Source organism: Cetorhinus maximus, chromosome 22, assembly GCF_964194155.1.
Source record: "Cetorhinus maximus chromosome 22, sCetMax3.hap1.1, whole genome shotgun sequence".
In the NCBI taxonomy this organism is placed as follows: Eukaryota; Metazoa; Chordata; class Chondrichthyes; order Lamniformes; family Cetorhinidae; genus Cetorhinus; species Cetorhinus maximus.
The window spans coordinates 20,088,660-20,107,432 of NC_135900.1; the positions used below are offsets into that span (position 1 = coordinate 20,088,660).

An 18,773-nucleotide genomic window follows, 5' to 3' on the forward strand; every position below is an offset into this window, starting at 1 on the left:
GGAAATGTGGTATAAAGCTGGATTGCTTTACAACTTTGTTTTGTGCCTTATTTCATTTGCTTCATTCATACATTTCCAGGAAAATAAATAAATTGTTTATACATGCTTACTTAAAAGGACTTGTTGAATATACAAAAAAGAATTTCTACTTATAAAGTTAATTACTGTCGATCATCATTTCATTCCTCAAAGTAGGATACACTGTGAAATGCTTCTTTACAGAAATAATTTTCAGAATAATGAAATAATTTTCAGAGTCTGAATAATGTAATTGACATTCCACCAAACATGACACTAACTCAAAACCAGCATCTAAGACATCCTAACATCAAATCCTATAAATCTGAACTTTTAAAATTATGAGACATTCTCAGTTGCTGGATGTTTTTTAATAATAATTGTAAATTAACAAAGTTCATTGCAAATAGCCAAGTCTAAATGTAACTTATATTAACACAATCTCCACTTCATCCTTCTCTCCTAGAGATCTCAGCATGAACAATATCACTGAGCTGCCCCAGAATGGCCTTCTCAATTTGCACTTCCTAGAGGAGTTGTAAGTATTACAATGCTACTCTTAGCCTGAAGCAGAATATTTTGTTTAACACGCGGTTATAAGGAATAAAAATGGATATATAATTGATGTTTAGAAAATTAAGCAAAGTTACTTGAAATAAGTAACACTACAGATCAATGACTGACAGGAAATCAATAATCCAAATGAAAATGGGATATGAGAATAGTGCAGGAAAGTGGAGGTGAGGTTAAAGATCAGCCATGATCAAAACAACGTGGTAATTGCTAGTCCTGCCAATTTACCACTGCACTATGTCCATTCTGATTTTCAGGCAGACTTAAATTGTGGCAACCAGACCTCCTGTCAGAAATAGGTGCAATGTGCATTCATATAAATAGGGGTCATTAAGATTCAACGCAATTACATCTCCGCCCACCCGACTACTGCCAGTTCCTGCTCCTGCCCACTAACCATGGGTAGCTCAGGTCAGGAGGCAGACAGTTGCAGAAATAATTAAAAGGGATCATCAACCATTATTTTCCTTGGGCAGGCCTGGGAAGAACAGGAGTGAAATCCACCGGTTCTTGGTTTCAAATGCCTTCTACCATTTGCATTCAATGGGTGGGGAAGGAACGACTAGTGACACTTCCAGCATGGGTGAGTTGAGGTAAGGTGCTGAGGCAATGAAGGGCCTCAGCAATAGCATCTTCTGTCATTCTACAATAGGCGATTCCACCTATTTCTGGGCCTAAATGCGGCCCCCAAGACTCAATATGCCTGTGCAGCCCTAAAGTCAAAAAAACTTGAGAACCTACTGCACTATAGCCATAGAAATAATTAATAGGAACATAGGCACATTGGAGCACGAGTAGCCATTCAACCTATTGAGCCTGCTCTGCCATTCAAACAGATCACGGCTGATCATCTACCTCTATGCCAGTTTTCCCCACTATCCCCATATCCCTTGATATCATTGGCATCCAGAAATCTATCGATTTCTGTCTTGAACATGCTCAATGACTGAGCTTCCACAGCCCTCTGGGGTAGAGAATTCCAAAGATTCACCACCCACTGAGTGAAGAAATTTCTCCTCATCTCAGCCCTAACTGCCCCACCCCTCATTCTGAGACTTTGTCTCCTGGTTCTAGGCTCACCAGCCAGGAGAACCATCCCATCTACTATTAACCTGTTGAACCCTGTTTGAATTTTGTAAGTTTCAATGAAATCACTTCGCAATCTTTGAAACTCTAGAGAATACAGGCCCAGTTTCCTCAATCTCTCCTCATAAAACAATCCCGCCATCCCAGGGATTAGTCTGGTGGACTTCTGTTGCACTCCCTCTATGGCAAGTATATCCTTCCTTAAATAAGGAGACCAAAACTGTACACAATACTCCAGGGGCAGAATTTTACACCCCGTGTGCACCTGACCCAATCGGGAGTAAAATAGTGCGTGATGATGTTGGTCGAATGCCCCGATAGCATCGTGTACTCGCGCGATATTTCAGTCGTTGGGCGCGCGCGAGAATTAGCAGTGCGCCCGCCGACAATTAGGAGACCTATTAAGGCCATTATCAATTAATTTAATCCTATTTTTCGCTGCCCGTCCGACCTCACGGCTGACAGGCGGGTGAATAGGCCAGGCGGCTTTTGCATTTTTGAGGAAACCTCATCCACAGGCGGAATGAGGTAAGTAAAAGAAAATAAAAATTTTGAAACATCATTTTTAATATGTCCCTGTTCATGTGGCTGAGTCACACGTGGGGACATGTTTCCCTTATTTTTAAAATCTTTATTTTTTTCAATTTAAAGTTCTTTAGCTCCCTGAGGCAGCTCTGTGCCTTCAAGGAGCTTTCAGTGTGTGCTCCCCCGTGCATGCGCAAACTTCAGTGCTCATGCTCCTGCCGCCCCCACCCCAGCAGCGCTGAAGCTCTCATTAACTGGCCATTAATTGGCCAGCCAGTGTGAAACCGCGGTCGGAGCCGATCGTGGGCAGTGGCCCACTTCGCGGCCGTTCCTGGGTCTGCCCATCGTGCCCGCCCAACAAAGGGAAAATCCTGCCCCAGGTGTAGTCTCACCAGGCTCTATACATTTGCTACTCTTGTATTCAAATCCCCTTGCAAAGAAGGTCAACATACCATTTGCCTTCCTAATTGCTTGCTGGACCTGCATGTTAGCTTTTAGTGACTCATGAACAAGGACACCCGGGTACTTTTGGACATCAACACTTCCCAATCGCCCACCATTTAAGAAATACTCTGTCCTTCTGTTTTTTCTGCCAAAGTGGATGACTTCACACTTATTCACAATATTCCATCTGCCATGTTCTTGCCCATTTGCTTAGCCTGTCCCCATGAAGCTCCCTTGCATCCTCCTCACAACTTACATTCCCACCTAGTTTTGTGTCATCAGCAAATTTGGAAATACTGCATTTGGTCCCCACATCCAAATCCAACTGTCGTCCCAACACTGATCCTTACAGTGACACACTAGTAACAGCCTGCCATTCCCGAAAATGACCCGTTTATTCCTGCTCTCTGTTTTCTGTCTGTTAATCAGTTCTCAATCCATATTAGTATATTACTGCCCAATTCCATGTGCTCTAATTTTGTTTACTAACCTCGTTTGTGGGACCTTATCAAAAGCCTTCTGAAAATCCAAATACACCACATCCACATGTTCTCCTTTTATCTATGCTACAAGTAACATTCTCAAAAAACTCCATCAGGCTTGTCGAACATGATTTCCCTTTCAAAAACCCACCTTGACTCTACCCCATCATATCATTATTTTCCAGGTATCCTGTTATCACATCCTTTATAATAGATTAAATATAAATGTAAGTAAATAATGCGTATAGAAAAAGTCCTATTACAGCAAATGAAAAAAGATTGCAGCTGTGCGCACACATCTGCATGTGGAGATAGTTAGGAACATCCTAGGTAGGTGATTTCATTAATCTACATTTCAGTGGTGAGATAAAAATCTTAGCTACAAAACTGAAATTACAGAATTGAGGGTTTTGTATTGATAATGTCCAATTACATCTAATAACACTGTGCCATATGATATCTTTCATGGTTCCAGCAGATGTCAGTTCCACTTTCTCTTAACTAAGTACCACATGAAAATACAAAAGCTACAGCACCAAATCAAATAACAGCCATGTTTCTTAGCAAAACGGGTGAAAGATATGTTAAAAAGCAATTAAATGGCGGGAGTTACTATTTTGCCCACCTTATGCCAGTTCATTTAATGAATGGTCTCTCATCCATCAGATACACTAAAGAACGAAGCAACAAGTGCTTGAGCAATAATGGTTGAATTAAGAGTCTGAAACTGTTAGTCTGGTTTGTCTGCTGAGAAACTGGTGAGATAGGGACTGGCAGCTGAAGTAGAAAATCTAGCCAGAAATGATAGGTTTAGGAATGTTTTATACTGAATGCCCAATTTCCATTTTAAAATGTGGAAAATGGGTGTTTTCTAACAAAGAGTGGCTTAGTGCATCATGGAATATAATCCAGTTGGTGTATTTTTACCGCAATTATTGCTTAAAGCCTAAGACAGGTGTTCCAAGGAAAACAACGAAATGGATACTGCCAAGTATTCATTCAGAGGAACTGGTCGCTTTTATTTCATTGAACAATAAACTTTGGAGCAAACCGCTTCGTAACTTCAAATAACACCTGTTCCACAAAATCACATTTAAACATGAAAAGAATTAAACTCATACTGACTTGGTATGGTCTGCAGGCACATTAAAGGTAAATCTTCAGGCACACACATAGAGAGAATTGTAAAGCAGCTCAGACTGCAGGCTAATTTAGATTTCCTTGGATTGTAGAAAGTACGGAGGATGCCTGCAATGTAGCAGATCTCTGCTACATTCTGCAGACTTGTATGAGCTGTGGCCTCTGAGTATTGATGGGATTTTGCTTTATGGAGAGTGATGCCAGCCTTCCATATTTTACATCTACCTCTTAGAATCTCCGGCTGAAATTTCCAGCTATCGCCATTACTTGTCTTTGAGAGAACCTTCTCTTGGTACAAATCATGCTACTAAATCTGGATTTCAACCGACCCGTTGGCTTAGCAAGTTTTGCAGTGAGTGGATGAATCACAGGAGTAAGGTTCAAACCTTGACCTGAGCACACTGCATTGTGGCGACAGTACAGCTGTCGCAATGACTCTGCACGTCCGAGCTAGGGAGGGGAACATTGGTCAGGATCCCTGCACCTGATGACTGTTCGGTGACCCCTGTTGTGAATGTATGTGCGGAGGCCAGGTGAGAATCACAGCAGACTTGATTGTATTGCCAGCCAGGTTGGACAGCCTGGCGTAAGTGGCATGGAGAGAATAATGACCACGTGGACAGGATAGCTGAGAACAGCTGCCACCTGCTGTCTTCTGCTTATGGAAACTGCTCTGGCAAGTTTATATCCCATTGAGCAGAAATGGCAGGAGACTACAGCAATTGTAACCACTGCCACTGGTCCACTACCTGCCAAGAATGGGTGTGAAGACGCAGGGCAGATACCACAGGCAAATTGGGCATTTCCCTGTAAGTGGTGGGGAGAGGACATTCCTGCTCTTCCTGGACCCATTAAGGAAATTTTTGTATCTTACCAGAAGGGTCTCTTCCACCTTCAGACCAATGTTCAGGCCCTAATCATTTCCACTCCGTGCCCAAAAGGGGACATGTTTTATAACATTTTAAAAATCTTTATTTTTAATGTTCAAAACTCTTCATCTCCCTGGGGCAGCCCTGTGCCTCAGGGAGCTTTTCCAGCGCGCATCCATGTGCATGCGAACTTGAGCTCTCGCCCTCCTCCCACCCCCTCCCCCCCACCCCCCACTGGCAGCGCTGCTGCACACGTTTCACACTGGGCAGGCCTTAATTGGCCTACCAGCGTGAAATTGCGGTCTGGCCCTGATCACGGGTGCCGGTCAGCTTCCCGAGCAACCCCGCCTACCTCTGCTGAGCCCACCCAACAAGGGAAAAATCCCCCCCTATGTCTTTGGACTTTACCTCTCTAATAATAAGAATCCATCAAAGTACCAATTTTACCAGTAATCTTTGGGAAAAATAAGCACACTGTTTCTTAACATCTCCTGGCTAGGTGAAACATTTCACTCCCTCTTTTGAATTCAAGATAGTCTTGTTTATTTAAAAATGTAAATGTTCCCTTTACACCTATGTTTACCTACTTAACATTTCAAACCCAGCTTATCTTCTGTTACATCAAAGCCTTCAGACCAGCTGCCTTTAATTCAATTAAGTTCCACACACACACACACATACACAGATGTAGATCCATGGACACAGATCCTACTATTACTCCACTTTACAATAAATTCAAATAGCATTATGAAAATTATTATATCTTCCTGAAAAGAGGAATCATAATAATGATAAGCCGACAAAGACAATTATGATGATTATGACAATGCAGTTCACGAAGTAGTTGAAGAGAAGGGAACATCTTTTCTTCAAATTGTTCTCCAAATCTATAAAGAGGAATAGATTTACTATTTTATTTAGCTTTCTATTTTGAAGAAAAATCAATTTTATTGATGGGATGGAGACTCTCCATATCAATCTCTCTTGACACGAGATGGCTGCAGTGGTGTCACTGATGGGGAGAATAGCTCCATAGTTAACAGTGGAATGGAAACCTGACTGGTGGGTGGAAGGGTTGTGGTTGAGGGGGATATGAGGGCTACTCAACAGCAGCTGGCCACAGAAAGGCCTGCACTCCATTTTTAAAAGTTCATTCATGGCTCACTAGGCCAGCATTTATTGCCCATCCCTAATTGCCCTTGAGAAGGTTGTGGTGAGCTGCCTTCTTGAACTGCTGCAGTCCATGTGGTGTAGGTACACTCACAGTGCTGTTAGGGAGGGCGTTCCAGGATTTTGACCCAGCGACGGTGAAGGAATGACGATATAGTTCCAAGTCAGGATGGTGAGTGGCTAGGGGAACTTCCAGGTTGTGGTGCTCCCATGTATCTGCTGCCCTTGTCCTTCTAGATGGTAGCAGTCATGGGTTTGGAAGTTGCTGTCTAAGGAGCCTTGGTGAGTTCCTGCAGTGCATCTCGTAGATGGTACACACTGCTGCCACTGTGCTTTGGTTGTGGAGAGAGTGAATGTTTGTGGATGGGTGTCAGTCAAGTGGGCTGCTTTGTCCTGGATGATGTTGAGCTTCTTGAGTATTGGTGGAGCTGCACTCATCCAGGCAAGTGAGGAGTATTTCATCACACTCCTGACTTGTGCCTTGTAAATGATGGACAGGCTTTGGGGAGTCAGGAGGTGAGTTACCTGTCACAGGATTCCTAGCCTCTTATAGCCTGCTCTTGTAGCCACAGTATTTATATGGCAGATGCAGATATGCAGATTTCTCAGCCAGTTGTGAGTTCCCAGGGTCAGGAAGATCAAGAACAGTCAAGGAACTAACAATAAGAATAGAAGACTGAAATCTATGCATATCCTGTTAATGATCCATTAAAGTGTACCTTCATTTCATTTCTAGGAAAATATGCGTGCATTATACTATATCTGCTCAAATTCTCATCTAAACATCTCTGGAAAGGACATTTGCATTTAGGTGGTAGGGTGTCTTGTTTAATTATAGAACAAAAGATTTTCACCCATGTTTGGATTCTTCAATGTTATTGTTGCACTTTGTTAATTATGAGGATATTAACTATACATATGAAAATCCAGGCTATTAAAATGTTATTTATAGTTTTTTTAATAAAAAATATTTGAACTAAAATTGGTTCTGTTATTTTCATATTATGTGATTACTGATTTACTGTAATATGGTATCTTCCAATCAATAATCTATAATTTGCTTGAGAACTTGAACATATGGTTATTGCCCAGTATTTTTGTGAAAGTAACTTGCTTCATTAACAAATTTAATCTAAATATGTATACTGTCGTTAACATGTTTCCCTAATAGGCAGTTTACAGTTAAATGCATTTTGATTCCTTGACTTGAATTTCAATGATTGGACTATCTGATGGAGTGTAGGCAGTACTTTGTGCTTCTGCTATGAGTGGGAACATTGAAAGATCAGATTGATTCAATACAGAAATTTAAATAGACATTGGGAGCAGCTTTTCTTCATTTACACTAATTATAACCTGGATGGGCAGAGGAGGCAATGATCAATCAGCCTGGCTCTCTGTCACCCATTACTCCTGGGATATTCTGCTGGATTGGCATCAAGCATTTCAAATCCCATTTAAATATGGACAGGCTTATAAGTAGTATCACGGACACAGTTTATGCGTTTATTATTGTCGCTGATCAAAGTTTATTTTATATGTGTGAGGTTCATGTTTGTTCTTACCCTAAGACTGGTTTGTCCCAATTTAAATAATTCCTAGCAGCAAGCTTTAGTGAATTAAAAATAAAGAACATTATTTATTGTCACGCTGTGGCCCTGGAAGTTTTAATGAGATGGTCTCACACATACTATCACACATACAAAGAGTAGATAGATGTGTGGAAAAAAAACAATGCATTACAAGCTGAAATGATTTCAGCCTCTTTTGTAGCAGGCCTGTAGTTTCTTTGATGAATTGATGCTGTAGCTGAAGTGCAGGTTGGGTAAAAGCAGAGGATTCTCAGTAAGGTGCAAGGTTTCTTGTGGCTGACTTGCCAATAGGTTGGCTCTCAGGTGAACTTGAGGTTGAAACAGGTTGGGGGGAAGAATCCTTCCTCCCCTTTCAAGGTGCAGCTATTTTACCTTAACTGCATTGTCTTGCAGCTGGTTTGATGGATTTTCAGATCGTCCTTCAGTTGGAATCTCTCATGGTGTTCCTCTGAACACCTTTTGCTGTAACATTCAAAAGTAGGTCCAAACATGGCTGCCTAACCATATGACCTATACAAGATTTCCAAAATAAGGTAGTGGGTTGAACTGCTACTCATCCTGTGTTGTGGCCTTTCACACTTTGATGATTTTGAGATGAGGGGCCATTACAGTATAATGAAAGGTCAATGAGACTCACTTCATTTTTGTCTCTAACACCCATTGAGTTTCGATGTCTCTATTACCCAGGGCAGGAAAACTAATCGGCTGCTTTCATAGTCCTGCTTGTTTACAGTTCATCCTTAACAAAAGGACTTGTGACTTTCACAATTCTGGGATTGTTCATATGTTAATGAGGTATTTACTTGAGTTTCAGGTCTTGTCTGGAGCCGATATTGCCAAAGTCACATGATGTATTGCTAGCCATCTTAAAAAATATTATGTCCATTTTAAAAAACACAGCTTTACAATCTGTAATATCATCATGCTTTTTTTTTTAATTCATTCATGGGACGTGGGTATACCTGGCTAGGTCAGCATTTATTGCCCATCCCTAATTGTCGTTGAGAAGGTGGTGATGAGCTGCCTTCTTGAACCATTGCATGGTTCCAGGATTTTGATCCAGCGACAGTGAAGGAATGGTGATATGTTTCTGAGTCAGGATGGTGAGTGACTTGGAGGGGAATTTCCAGGTGGTGGTGTTCCCATCTATCTGCTGCTCTTGTCCTTCTAGATGATGGCAGTTGTGGGTTTGGAAGGTGCTGTCTAAGGAGGCTTGATGAGTTCCTGTCCTCCATCTTGTAGATGGTGCATGCTGTTGCCACTGTGCATCAGTGGTGGAATGAGTGAATGTTTGTGGATGCGGTGCCAATCAAGCAGGCTGCATTTGGATGGTGTCAAGCTTCTTGAGTGTTGTTGGAGATGCACTCATCCAGGAAAGTGGAGAATATTTAATCACACTCCTGACTTGTGCCTTGTAGATGGTGGACAGGCTTTGGGGAATCAGGAGGTGAGTCACTTGCCACAGGATTCGTAACCCCTGACCTGCTCTTGTAGCCACTGTATTTATATGGCTAGTCCAGTTCAGTTTCTGGTCAATGGTAACCCCCAGGATGTTGATAATGGGGGATTCAGTGATGGTAATGCCATTGAATGTCAAGAGGCAATGGCTAGATTCTCTCTTCTTGGAGATGGTCATTGCCTGGCACTTGTGTGGCACAAATGTTACTTGCCACTTGTCAGCCCAAGCCTGGATATTGTCCAGGTCTTTCTGCATTTGGACATGGACTGCTTCTGCATCTAAGGAGTCACAAATGGTGCTGAACATTGTGCAATCATCAGCGAACATCTCCGCCTCTGACCTTATGATGGAAGGAAGGTCATTGATGAAGCAGTTGAGGATGGTTGGGCCAAGGACAGAGCTGGGCATGACAGAAAATACAAAGTGTGGAATAATGCCTGATGAAAAATGTGCCTTAGGAACATTGGTTACAAGGAATTCTAACACATTCCTGAAGTTCAAATTTATTATGGGCCTATAGGAATATAATTTTTAAGTGACCATTATGACTAAAACATTCAATAGACCAGATGGATTAATATAAAAGGCATATTTAAAATTCAAAGTTAAAAAGAGGTGATGACCATTAGCCAGCTTTGTCAGCCATGAAACACGGCATTAAGGCACCACAGCAATTTCCCTCACCCACCTGAAGCATTATAAATGGCTCTAGCATCTGCTCTTAAATTACCCACACCCCAAGAAATGGAACATGGTCAGGATGCAGTGAAAGGGATACACAGAAATCCTATATGGCCAAAAGATTGTGCTAAGAAAGAACATCTACCCCGAGGAATGCAAAGAATAATTCCCTTATGGTTATTTTCTAAGTCCATACTTCACAGAGCTGATCAGTGCCTAATGTCTTTCTACTCCTGGTCAAAAACCATTATTGTGGTAAAGTGAGGTACCTTGTCCCTTTAAAAGAATGCATGTGTACTGATCATGTGACAGCACTGACAAATCACTGTACAGCATGGGCAGCTGGGAACTGTAAGTCTAGTTCTGGAGATTTCTGAGTGAGCATGTATGAACTGGTGCTTTGCCCTATGTCTCAATAAACCATCACTGTTTATTCTTACATTAGTCTCTCCCCATTATTGATTGCAAGCAGCAATTGATGAGAACATAGGAAGACATGCAGTTACAGTTCGGTTGACCAACGAACTCATTTACCCAAGACATAAAAATTATGCTCCACATCTCAGTGTCACCTGCCAGGAGTTTCTCCAACTCTAGCAAGAACTGTACTTGCATATTTTAAAAACATTTTTAAGCCTCTGATAAAAACTACTGTGCTTGATTGTCGGCAAGTCTATGCTAATAGATTGCCCTTACACATTGATTAACTTTCTTGGCCTGTGATTTTAAAATGTAATCAGCACAAGAGGTGTTTGTTGTTTCATATATTCCTGATAAAGACTTCCTACACTTCCAGAATATATGGGACATAGAATAGCTGATATGATTTCCCACCTTGTTTTGTTTTTATTTTGTACATACCTCTCTTAAAATGGCTCCTTCATCATCAAAAAATAACACTCCTCTGAGGGTAATATAAGGCTCACTAAGTCCTGCTTTACTGTATTGTTATGGGTGCACTTACACTACAATAGCACCAGTGAGAAATGGTTTCACTTTGCAGCGTCTATAAGGTTGCAGGTCAAAGCTAGAATTCTAGCCCAATGAGAATTCCCTGTGTAGGAGGGAGTCTCACTCTGCTTCACTCCAAAATTAAATGAAGCCCTAAGGTTTCTGTGACAAATCTTTAGTGTCGGTGCAGAATGGCACAACTGCTGTCGTACAAAGACTGAAAAATAGCAAATATAACCACTCTATTCAAGAAGGGACAGGGGCAGAAAACGGGAAACTATAAGCCAGTTAGCTTGACATCTGTCATGGGGAAGGTGTTGGAATCAATCATTAAGAAGGTTATAGCCGGGCCTTAGAGAAACTCAAGGTAATCAGGAAGAGTCGGCCTGGTTTTGTGAAAGGGAAATCATGTTTAACCAATTTATTGCAGTCCTTTTGAAGGAGGAACATGCGCTGTGGATAAAGGGGAGCCTGTAGATGTACTGTGCTTGGATTTCCAGAAGGCATTCGATAAGGTGCCACATCAGGGGTTATTGCAGAAAATAAAAGCTCATGGTGTAGGGGATAACATATTGGCATGGATAGAATAAAGGCAAAATACTGTGGATGCTGGAAATCTGAAACAAAAACAAAAAATGCTGGAAAAACTCAGCTTCATGTGGCATGGATAAAAGATAGGCTGGCTGGCATAAAACACAGAGTATGCATAAATGGATCTCTTTCTGATTGGTAGGATGTGATGAGTGGAATCCTGCAGGGGTCTGTGCTGAGGCCCTGACATTTTACAGTTTATATCAATGACTTAAATGATTTTTTTTTTTGAAGGCATGGTAGCTAAATTTTCAGATGACACAAATATAGTTAGGGAAGTATGCTGTGAAGAGCACATAAGGAGGTTGCAGACAGATATAGGTAGGTTGAGCAAGTGGGCAAAAAATCTGGCAAATGTAGGAAAATGTAAAGTTGTTCACTTTGGCAGGAAGAAAAAAAAGCAGAGTATTACTTAAACGGAGAACGGCTGCAGAACTACAAGGTGCAGAGGGATCTAGGTGTTCGAGTGCATGAGTCACAAAAAGTTAGTTTGCGGGCACAGCAAGTAATTAAGAAGGCTAACGGAATGCTGTCCTTTATTATGAGAGGAATTGAACATAAAACTAAGGGTGTTATGCTTCAGTTATACAGGGCATTGGTGAGACCACATTTCAAATATTGTGTGCAGTTTTGGTCTCGTTATTTAAGGAAGGGTGGAAAAGCATTGGAGGTGGTTCAGAGGAGGTTTACTAGATTGATACCTGGAATGAGTGGGTTGTTTTATGAGGATAGGTTAGACAGACTGGGCTTGTTTCCACTGGAGTTTAGAAGAGTGAGGAGTGACTTGATTGAAGTATATAAAATCCTGAACAGTATTGACACTTTGGAAGTGGAAAGGATGTTTCTTCTTGTGGGTGAGTTACAGAACTAGCAGGCACTGTTTTTAAATTAAGGTTGCCCTTTTAGGATGGAGAAGAGGAGAATTTTTTTCTCTCAGAGGGTTGTGCAACTTTGGAACTCTCTGCCTCCGAAGGCAGTGGAGGCGAAGTTGTTGAATATTTCTGAGGCAGAGGTAGACAGATTCTTGTTAGGCAAGGGAATCAAAGGTTATCCCAAGGTAGATGGGAATGTGGAATTTGAAACACAAACAGATCAGTCATGATCTTATTGAATGGCAGGGTAGGCTCGAGGGGCCGAATGGCCTACTTTTGCTCTTATTTCGTACGTTCATAGATTCGTAAATGTATCTTAAAAATCATTTGCTGAATACCTCAGAATAGTTCATTCCCCTAGAACTTAAGTAAATACATCAACATAATCTAAAACAAAAAAAACCTGAGGATTTCATAGATTGAAAAGTGAGAAAGAAGGAAATAAAGACTTGTATTTATATAGTGGATTTCACAACTTACGGATGTTCCAATGAAGACTTTTGAAATGTAGTCACTGCTGTAACCTAGGCAATATGGCAGCTATTTTGAAGGCAGCAAACTTCCACAAACCCCCATGAAACAAATGACCAGGGTTAGGTGTTGGTTAAGGGATAAATATTGACCAGGATACTGGGAGTAACACCCATGATCTTCTTTGAATAGTGCCAAGGGATCTTTTTGCAGACACCTGAAAGTTCAGGCAAGGTCAAAGTTTAAAGTCTCACCTGAAAGATGACAGTTCTTCTTGAGTACTGCACTGGAGCATCAGCCTGGACTATGTTCTCAAATCTCTGGAGTGGGTCTCTAACCCACACAATCCTCTGATTCAGGCCAGCGTGCTATATATGGCTCCTCATGATAACTCTCAGGACTTTCCAAAGCACTTCTTATTGAATTAAAGCATTTTGAAGTGCAGTTGTTATACAGCCAAATATGCCAAGCTTATCTGATTCCACTGCCAGCATTCCTGTTTCCCCCACCTCCTCAACACAACCTACTTCTGGAAGCCAGTACACCACATCTTTCATGTAATCAAATTAATTAAATCTTTGTTCTTGGGATAGGGGCTGGACTGTACTTATTGCCCATCTGTAGTTCTTCTGAGAATGTCATGATGGGGTTTCTCTTTAAACCAGAATTGTCCTTGTGGTGACGTTGTAACCTGGCTCAATGTAACTATTTCTTGCTTATTTATTTATATGATCGATGATTTAATCAACAAATCGGTAATAAAACTAAAAAAGAAATCTGAGAAAACAATGATAAATTTTGAAATCCCCTGCCATTGCCATACTTTTTGAGTAATTAGTGTGCTTCTGCTTGTTAAGGTCAAATTATCCAGCAAGGAATTGTTGATAAGATAGATGTAGCTTGTAATTGATAGATTAGAGGCATTGCATAGGAGTAATTTATTGATGTTTCTCAAAGCCAGCATGATAATATTCCATGGTAGAAATGCCTATAACCCTGTGTCTTAACAGCATTGTGCCCATTTTGCAAATCGGCTGCAAGACAGCACAATATAAAGGTAAAGGCAAAATATTGCGGATGCTGGAAATCTGAAACAAAAACAAAAAATGCTGGAAAAACTCAGCAGGTCTGACAGCATCTGAGGAGAGAAAGACAGGGTTAACGCTTTTGAGTCCGTATGACTCTTCTTCAGAGCTAGAGGGAAGTAGAAATGTGGTGAAATATATACTGTTTAAAGGGGGTTGAACAGATGAAGCTGGATAGAAGGCTAGCGATAGGTGGAGGCAAAGGAGAGATTGCAAAATATTTTCCACTTATTTTCATTATTATTACTTTTTAAATTTATTTCCATCTTTGTTCATTGTTTTATCCCCAGCTTTTAGCCTATTTTCGATACTTTTTTCCCAACACTGTCCCCTTCCCCCACCCCGCCCCCACTAGGGCCATCTGTCACTTTCCAGAGGGCTTACCCTGATCCAGCCACTATCACATTCTGCTTTCCACTCTTAATGTCACCATTAGCACCTCCTTTAGCCAGTACCACCACTATTAACAGCCCTTTGACCTTTTGTTTATGATATCTTTTGCAATCTCTCCTTTGCCTTCACCTATCGTTGGCCTTCTATCCAGCTTCACCTGTTCCGCCCCCCTTTAAACAGTATATATTTCACCACATTTCTACTTCCCTTTAGCTCTGAAGAAGAGTCATACGCACTCAAAACATTAACTCTGTCTTTCTCTCCATAGATGCTGTCAAACCTGCTGAGTTTTTACAATACAAAGGTAGTTTGCTCATCAGACTCCTGGTACCCAATCGTTAAGGAACAAGTGTCTTTAGTGGTTGTTCACTAGCGTTACACTTTTACATGGACCAGACATATGGTATAAATGATTTTGAATAACAGTACAGCCAGTTCCTTGGAGCATGTTTTGACTTTGGCTGCAACAAAAAAGGCTTCAGGTTTTCCATTGAAGAAAATCCCTGGTTCCATATGGGAACATAAATTGAATATTTGCTTTCTTTCAGTGCAACTTAGCCAATTTCATCTTTACTGGCATGGTTAATTCATTTTAATTAGTGTGTGTTATACCTCAAACGGAACAAAAAACTGCCTTCAGAAATTCTCCCTCACATAATTAACGCCCACGTTACTTGTAGAAGTAATGGTTTATGGAATATTCTGCCAAAAGCTGACTTCATACGGTTTAAATCTGTTGCTGATTTCAGATCTTGTTCTGATCATTTCATCGCATCTGGGACAGAGTTGAATGACTTCAACTTGATTAAAGAGTGTTTTGCTTCGGAGACCAATAACTGTCAATAGACTGTTATAACAGTTTCTTCGTGCTACCTCTTCGGGGAATTGCACTGGAGTCAATATACATTCCTGGTATAACTTAAGAATAGGTGTGGTAAATTGTTTTGTTGGTGAACATGTCCAGAGTGTTTTTGTCGGAACTAAATATATCAAGTTTAAACTTGTTGGGGGCAAAATTGGACAGGGCCTGAAAACAGGCATGGGGATCACGATGTGGGATCACTCCACGCCTGTTGTTTCCGATGCAGGCAATACGCCAGCTAACTTAGATGATTGGAGAGTGCAGCCAGCGCTAAGTGAGCTGGTAAGTGGCTGCATGCCTGGGCAGGAGGTGCAAAATTGTGAGAGGCTAGTACGAGTTAAAACTAGCCCGCACCTCTTACAGGAGAGTTGCATTGTGAATGGAGCAGGTGCTGAAAATCATTTCAAAAGCGATTCTGACATGAGGAACACTTAAAAATGGCAGACAGTGTTCTCCAAGATTTTCTGACACTGCATTGCAGACCTTGATGCAGGAGCTAGAGAGGACGGCGGGGCGGGTGATCTATCCACAGGGGACCAGGAGGTCCTCCAGGCAAGTTTTGTGAAGGCAGTGGGATCAGGTAGCCAGGGTGGCCAGAATCTAGCCCTGAGGACCTGGATGCAGGGCTGCAAAAAGTTCAATGACGCCACATAAGTGATCAAGGTCAGTGAATGCGTCTGCAAATGCCACATCCCATCAATTGAACTATTAGCCTCAGACACTGCTCAATGCACCCCTCTCACCCATCACTCACCTATCAACAATCTCTTATCATTCACAACTCACACTTCACCTCACACACTTAACACTGCTGCAAACCTCACACCCGTATCTCACAGCTTGGACACACTGCCAGCTATTCAACAATGACAGCCATATTACCCAAACACATTTCACCATACTCACCGACACATTTCCCTCTCTCCTGAAGGACAAAGTGGCCCATAAATAAAATCGGCAAGGCATAACTGGAACAGCTGCATGTTCTTGCACCGATGGCTGAGCCAGTGGTCACCATTATCAGAGTAAGTGTTGCAGATCCTGCGAGTAGTGGTGAAGTTAAAACAATATCTAATAACTCCCGCATATGTAATTCTCCTCACATCCCACTTCCCACTCATCCCACATTCACTAATAATTTACAAACTTCAGATGTTGTAAGCGCGCAGCTCTTCCTTTCCCTCTCCTGTCCCCACTCGCTCCCCTCACCAAAACCCTATCCTCATGCCTTTCTCCTTTCAGATACCCAAAAACTGCCACCTGGTCAGGCAGTGGTGGAAGAGCAAGAGGTGGAAGAGCAGGAAGACACTGATGAAGAAGAACCACCATCAGTCAGTCTCATACCCTCAGTCACCAGCTCAGACACGGACACTGCACTTACTTTAGAAGCTAGCTTAGAGGTGGGATCTGCACATGGTGAGACACTGGGCATGAGTGGCCTGCAGCCAGGGCAAGGGTCAAGGGTGGCATAGGTGCTAGCTCAGCAGATGGTGAGGTTGCACGTGCATTCTGCTGCATTGGATTGGGCAGCCTACAGAAGAAGGCTACAAACAAAAAACTACTGCGGATGCTGGAAATCCAAAACAAAAACAAAAACAGAATTACCTGGAAAAACTCAGCAGGTCTGGCAGCATCGGTGGAGAAGAAAAGAGTTGACATTTCGAGTCCAATGACCCTTCAACAGAACTGAAATCACCCTCTCCTAACTACACTCAGTTCTGTTGAAGGGTCATTGGACTCGAAATGTCAACTCTTTTCTTCTCCACCGATGCTGCCAGGCCTGCTGAGTTTTTCCAGGTAATTCTGTTTTTGTTACAGAAGAAGGCTGATGGGTTTGTACATAGAATTGCTTGGTGCATTAGCAGGCCTGGCAGAAAGCCTGCGGCTAATGTCAAGGAGCATGAAGAGCCCAGCGCTAACTTTACAAAGGTCTTTGCACAGAGCTTGATGCCCTTTTTTTCTAGCATGGAAGTGGTGGCGAACTCCATTAGCACACTTGCAGATCAAAACCATGATGCAGCATCTGATGGCCAATGTCTCAGCTTCCATTGCAGTAAGGGGCAGAGTGAGATGGAGACTGAGTGAGTAGTGAATTAGGTTCACGTGATAAGTTCTGGTAAGTCCTTTTCAGCTTTTAACAATAGCAAGTACATTAAGTTAGCTTGCTAAACAGAAAACTGCCTGGAGTGGCAGTTATCTATCAATCACCTGAAAGCAGATGCTCCAAGTGGTGTTAATTACTGTCGCCGGAAACTAACCTAGTTAATGACTCATCAGAGGGTCTATAAAAGAGATCAGCATTTCAAACTGCATGGTCAGTAAGGGTTGTGGTAGGGGACAGATGTCTACGCTGGAGTGAGATGGAGACTGAGTGAGTGGCAAATTAGGCTCACGTGGGAAATTGGTGCATGGGTGAAAGAGGTGTGGCATACATAGGAATTATACCCCATCTGCCTGCTTAGGTGCAAAAAGGTCTCATGACATTATAGGAATTATATAAGTGAGTAACTAAATTAAGTTAACTAAGTAACGTAAGTAACGATGGCAGGACAGGTGTTTTGCTGAAGCTGTGGAATGTGGAAGCTTTTGGACACCAAGTCAGCCCATGACAAACACATCTGCAGAAAGTGTAAGCAGCTAGAGGAATTCCGGATCAGGGTTATTGATCTGGAAGCCGAACTGCAGATACTGCGCAACATAAGGGAGGGGAAATAATACCTGGACGCTTTGTTCCAGAAGATGGTCACACCTCTTAGAATAGGGTCATCTGTTTTGGTCAGCAGTGAGGGACAGGAGGATGTGACTGTCAGTGTGGTGGGTAATGGGATAGGGCAGACAGTAGTAGAGGAGCCTCAAACTTTGCAATTGTCAAACAGGTTTGAAGTGCTCACAACCTGTGTAGACGAAAGCAAGGTCTGCAAGGTGGATGAGCAGGCTGGCCGTGGCCCCATGGTACAGGAAGACGTGCGAGTGGGCGGAGCAAACAAGAATGTAGTGGTAGTAGGGGACATTATAGTGAGGGGGGTTGACATTGTTCCCTGCAGCAAAGAATGAGAGTCCAGGCAGCTGTGTTGTCTGTTCGGTACCAGGGTTCGGGGCATCTCCTCAGGGTTGGGGAGAAACTTGCAGTGGGAGGGGGGAGGATCCAGTCAACGTGGTCCATGTAGGTACCAACGACACACACAGGGCAAGGAAGGAGGTTCTGCATAGTCAGTATGAGAAGCTAAATTAAGAAGCAGAACCTCAAAGGTAATAATCTCTGGATTGTTACCTGAGCCATGTGCAAATTGGCACAGGGCAAATAAGGTTAGACAGTTGAATGCATGGCTCAAAGACTGGTGTATGAGAAGTGGGCTCCAGTTCGTGGGGCACTGGCACCAGTACTGGGGAAAGTGGGGGCTGTACCGTTGGGACGGTCTACACCTGAACCATGCTGGGATATGTGTTCTTGCGAATTGCATAACTAGGGGAATAGAGAGGGCTTTAAATTAAACAAGGTGGGTGAGGGA

General features: G+C 42.3%; 1 protein-coding gene across 1 annotated transcript in view; it reads left to right on the plus strand.

Annotated features, from left to right (window-relative positions):
* The first annotated feature begins 490 nt into the window (after positions 1-490).
* LOC144696524 (leucine-rich repeat-containing G-protein coupled receptor 5-like) overlaps positions 491-18,773 on the plus strand; it is a 128,511-nt gene continuing 110,228 nt past the window's right edge. The window contains exon 1 of the mRNA XM_078567918.1: positions 491-556. Within this exon, the coding sequence (XP_078424044.1) occupies positions 495-556 (62 nt within the window). The 5' untranslated portion in view covers positions 491-494. The remainder of the gene's footprint in view (positions 557-18,773) is intronic.